Consider the following 5,780-nt stretch of genomic DNA (forward strand, 5'->3'; position numbering starts at 1 on the left):
TGACTTTCAACACCCTGTATTTCCGAAACTATTAACTTTCGGATAAGGCATGTTTGCGCCAATCGTCACCATTTCACGTGTAGTATCTTCAGCTATCGACTTTCCCATTGTTAATGAATCACCCTGTAGATGGTAAAATTATACTTATTTCTTATTTTCACACATTTTCTATAGAAATACAAATTACAGACAAGATTGCTTGTGTATCATTCATTCTATTCAATAGAAATAATTTCCATTTAGCTTGAAAATACATTTTTTTCGAAATCATGGAATCACTCGTGAAACATCTGCTTTTTTATAAGAAGTAATTTCTATTTTGTTTCATTCCAAAATATTGATTAGAACCCCAGATATCACGGAAATACTGTTTTTGGGATGAACATTCGGGGTAGTTTGCATCCGTTTAAATCCGTTTTAGACCCATAGAAAAAATGATTCGTATGAATAGAGAAAAAGCAAAACGTTTTATTTTAAAATGTTAATTCTAATCGTACAGACATTTTTCGCACACTAGGGGGTTGTTCACCCCCTTAAAAAGAGATAGTATATTATGTTACTAGGAGTAGAAGGCGATCATTATGTGTTGAGCCAAAAAGTTTGCTCGCCGAGGCGTTAGCCGAGGCTGAGCAAATTGGGCAAAACACATAATGAGCCTTCCACTCCGAGTGACATATACTATTTTTTCTTCAAGCGTGAATATAAAAAATTACTAATTTTGAAAATTTATAGCGGATAACGCGATGTTCAATCTCAGCACAAAATAAAATCAGTAGGTAGGTAATACTATTTATTTTATACATTTTATACATTTTATTGATTAATTAAACATGACAGTTTTAACCACTTTATTCATGAATAAAAAAACAAATGTAACAATTATTTTTCTTTAATTTGAATTAAACGAATAAACATCTAAATTACCTACATGTCTATCATCAAACTTTATTTATTAACATGAATATTAAATGTGCAATTTTGTATGGTACAGTTGTTGATATTTAAAGCGCTGCTGGCTGTCTTTTTTTCAAAGTTTACAGTTCTGTCGTTGAATACGTTACTTGTAATAAGGTTCTCAGTTTCAGTGTTAACAATTGTACCATTATTAACAGAAAAGTCTTCGATTAAATTATTTTCAGGATCAATATTTACAGTTTCGCTTGATGTACTTGGTTCATTATACTCTAATGGGTTTAATATTTTCATCGCTATCTGTTTCTTATTGTTTACAGAATCTTCAATGTATCCTTCAGCGACGCTGGTAGATTTCCATCCACCATGTCGCTTTAGGGTTGTAATGTCTCCACCATTATCAACTAAGATAGTTGCCGAGGTTCTTCTAAGGCAATGCCCCGTATATTCATGTGGATTTGGCAACCTTAAAAATGATGCAACATCTTTTGGCACTTTTGAAATTTTATGTATGCCCATTACAACACGATGACAATGGCCATTTTGATATTTAATAAAAAATCTATCAAAAGTTATGTCTTTTGGCCGAAGAGTAGCATATTTTCTGTATAAATTTAAATAAAACTCTCCAATTATGGTAAATGAACGATGTTTTTTAGTTTTTGTATTGGGAATATTTACTAATATTATATTTCCCAAATCTTTTACATCATTAACTTTTACTTGAATGAGTTCATCGCATCTACAAGCTCCTGTGACTCCAAATATTAGTGCAACCTAAAAAATATAGAATTATTAATTTTGTAACAATAAAAAAAGTTGGAAAATGCAAGGAAATTCTAAAACATGACGTAATTTTAAGACATCTATATTTATGAGTTTTTACAACATTCTTCCAATGAGCTATCTTTATTTCCGAAAATTGTTTATTATTCTCGTAATGGATACTATAAAATAACTTGAAGTTTACAAATTATAACAAAATTTTGTATTACAAATATAAAAAGGTTAAATATATATCTACCTATAATTTAAAAAGTACATACCTTGGTTGCTAAATATTTATCATCAGGTGCTTTATTCAGGAATTCGTCAAATTCTTTTTTAGACAAAACTTTCGACTTTTTTGGTTTATAATTTTCACCTTGTCGTTTCAAAAATGTAATTAATTTTGAATATTTCTCAATATTTACATTGTGTTCTATGTTTAATTTAGATTTTACCATTGAATATTGCGCCCATAAAGTTGAACTTTTCAGTGTTCTGGATAATCTTGTAAAATATGCTATCATCACATTTTCTGAATAAATATGTGCATTATTTTCTTTTGCCCAATTTATGAATTTATCATAAGCATTTTCATAAATTTTTCTCGACTTTGTTGGTATAAGTGTTGCAACTGATGTATTTGCAATTTCCAGTAATTCTGGTGGTGTGCACTGCATTTCTTCACACATTTTAAAAACGACCCGACGCGACATCAAATTTCAACTGACACTTAATGAAACGTCAAAGCTTCTTGAATCTTTAATTCGTTGCTAGGATACTTACTATATAATATAAGTATTATTATACGCTTGAAGAAAAACAATTTTTTTCAATTTGTTCACATTAATCATATTTTTAATTTTTTTGAGTAAATACGAATTTTTTATATCTATATAAAAAATGTTTGAAAAACACATTTTTTCCGAAATAAAAAATAGGGGTTGCAATCCCCAAACACGGAATCACTTGTGAAACATCTGCTTTTTTATAAGATGTAGTTTCCACTTTGTTTCATTCCAAAATATTGATTAGAACCCGAGATATCATGGAAATACTGTTTTTGGGGGTGAACATGAGGCGCAGTTTGCAACCGTTTAAATCCGTTTTAGGCTAATAGAAAAAATTATTCGTATCATTAAAAAAAGTAAAATCTTTTTATTTTATAATGTTAATTCTAACCGTACAGACTTTTTACGCACTAGGGGATTGTTCACGCCTAAAAAGAGATTTTAACGAAAACCCCGAAACAGATCAATTTAATTTTGTCAATTTTTTTACATAAATAATATTTTTAATTCTTTTTGAGCATATATACATTTTGTATATATAAAAAATGTTTGATTACAGTGTGAAATTACAGTTTTTCTGAAATAAAAAAGTAGGGTAGCAACCCCCAAACACGGAATCACTTGTGAAACATTTGTTTTTTTTATAAGAAGTAATTTCCACTTTGTTTATTTCCAAAATAATGATGAGAACCCCAGATATTTAGAGAGGACTGTTTTTGGGGACGAGCTTTGAGATTGTATTTCACCCCCTAAATATGTTTTTCCGTCGATAAAAAAATAGGTGTCTCTTGGAAATCGCAATGTTTAAGTAGTTCATTGTACTTTCAAGATGACATAAGGAAGTACTGGAAAAATCTGTGTTCATCCAATAGCAATTTTTTTTAACAAAGTTTAAAATTCACCCTCTGCTTCTATTAATTGGATGAATTCAAAATCTTGCGCGCTATTTTCTTTGGCGCCTTTCTTCCTCTTCACATAAAAGAGCCAATAAAAACACCTCTTCCATAGAACTCATTTTCACTACTAAAACAATACTGTAACTAATTAAAGGAGAGCGCTATTATGCGCTAATTGCCAAATACGACTGATTTTGTAATAAAAGACCGCGATCAGCTCAGCCCAGAACGGACGGCGATGCGACGGGACCGCGAGCGCCTAATGCGTTCTCTCCTTTACAATTCCTGGAGATTGTCCTAACGGCTACATGGGGATTATTTACAGTTTCTAGTAAAACGTCTAGTTTAGAATCTTCTGATATTTCTGCTGGTCTTCCTTTAGGTAAATCTCTAACGTGCCAGTGCTCAGCAAATTTCAATTCAATTTTGCTGACAGTAGATCTAGTAATTGGAGATCGATCAAGATGAATTACACTGAATCCATTACACACTTCTTGTTGAGTATGCACTCTGTCTTCCAACCCAATTACCATAAGTTCTTCAATATGTTCTTTCTCAGATAAATGCATTATTAAAATGAAACGTAAAACTGACAAAATGACACTGACAAACTAAACGCTGATGATAGTTTGGTTTTTATTGTCACAAAATATCACATCAAAATGGTCTAGGGGTCAAGGAATGAAAAACGATTCATACGAAGAAAATTGTTGTTAGGCTATTGATTATGTCACATGGTATGGAACTACAACGTTGATCGGTTTTTATTGCATGAATCGCTTAAATCGTTATTTAGAATGAAAAAAACGAGGAATGCTATTAAATTAGAGGGTGGAAATTAGAGATAGGGGTGAAAATGCACCCCTTTCAGTTTTTTAATTGTAACTCGAAAACGAAGCAAAATTTCGCTATAGTTCATAGGAAACATTATTTAGAGAATTGAATTTCCCATCGAAATAGCTTATTTAAACAATTTTATGCAAAATAACCATAATAATATGCATAAATAAATTTTTTGTCTCTAGTTTTTTTTTTGAGTAAAGATAGGTTCATAGAAAAAAAAATTAGATAAAATTTTCTTGACAACAAGAGGTTGTAGAGTATTTTTAAACGAAAATTGACTGATATATGGCCGCCAATTTTTCGAATTTCGTCGCGTTTACCTTTATACGTTTTAATTCTCATTTTTTGCAAAAAAGGAAGAAACTAAGACGTTCAAGGATTTTCATAACATGACTTGTTCGAAGGGTAATTCAAAATGAAAAACCGGGGGGTGCTATTAAATTATAGGGCTGAAATAGGGTGGAAATTAGAGATAGGGGTGAAAATGCACCCCTTTCAGTTTTTTAATTGTAACTCGAAAACGAAGCAAAATTTCGCTATAGTTCGTAGGAAACATTATTTAGAGAATTGAATTTCCCATCGAAATAGCTTATTTAAACAATTTTATGCAAAATAACCATAATAATATGCATAAATAAATTTTTTGTCTCTAGTTTTTTTTTTGAGTAAAGATAGGTTCATAGAAAAAAAAATTAGATAAAATTTTCTTGACAACAAGAGGTTGTAGAGTATTTTTAAACGAAAATTGACTGATATATGGCCGCCAATTTTTCGAATTTCGTCGCGTTTACCTTTATACGTTTTAATTCTCATTTTTTGCAAAAAAGGAAGAAACTAAGACGTTCAAGGATTTTCATAACATGACTTGTTCGAAGGGTAAATCAAAATGAAAAAACCGCGGGGTGCTATTAAATTATAGGGCTGAAATAGAAGATAGGGGTGAAAAAGCACTTTTGCAGTTTTTTAAATATAGCACGAAAACGAAGCAAAATTTCGGTACAGTTCATAGGAAAAATTTTGTAGTGAATTGAATTTCTCATCGAAATGGCTTCTTCTTTCTGAATAACCGTTTGAACGATTCATGCAATAAAAACCCATCAACGTTGTAGTTCCCTAGTACCCCGCTTTTTAAGACATAATCAATAGCCTATTTGTTTCAGATAAAATTTAGCATACTAGGTTGTTTTTGCTGGCTTTTAAAAAATTTTCAAGGTTGTTCAATTTAAACAATTTATTTAATTACATACTTGCGTGTATTTCAAAATATCAATTTTCAAATGTCATTATTACGAACACCGCTGATTTTAGAGATATGCTATGATTTACAAAAAGTGTTCAGAATTTACCGTACAATTAAAAAATGGGATAATATATAGAGTGTTCCATTAAAAAACCAATTAATCATATGTTTTTCTTGAGACACCCTGTATACAATTTTATTATGTCAAAAAATCCACAACTAAAAATACTAATCGACGTGGCCGAGCGTTTTGACACCAAATAATTGCCTGAATTTTAAGCCAATTTGTTCCTTACGTCATGAACGCACTGTATTTGAATCAACGGAATATTT

At 30.7% G+C, this 5,780-nt stretch overlaps 1 protein-coding gene across 1 annotated transcript in view; it reads right to left on the minus strand.

Moving 5' to 3' along the window:
- The window catches only part of LOC111691376 (odorant receptor Or2-like), a 12,369-nt gene extending 8,886 nt beyond the window's left edge, over positions 1–3,483 (minus strand). The window contains exon 1 of the mRNA XM_023454083.1: positions 3,428–3,483. Coding sequence (XP_023309851.1) covers positions 3,428–3,483 — 56 coding nt within the window. The remainder of the gene's footprint in view (positions 1–3,427) is intronic.
- Between the last annotated feature and the right edge of the window lie 2,297 nt (positions 3,484–5,780).

Source organism: Anoplophora glabripennis, unplaced genomic scaffold, assembly GCF_000390285.2.
Source record: "Anoplophora glabripennis isolate ALB-LARVAE unplaced genomic scaffold, Agla_2.0 scaffold114, whole genome shotgun sequence".
Lineage (NCBI taxonomy): Eukaryota > Metazoa > Arthropoda > Insecta > Coleoptera > Cerambycidae > Anoplophora > Anoplophora glabripennis.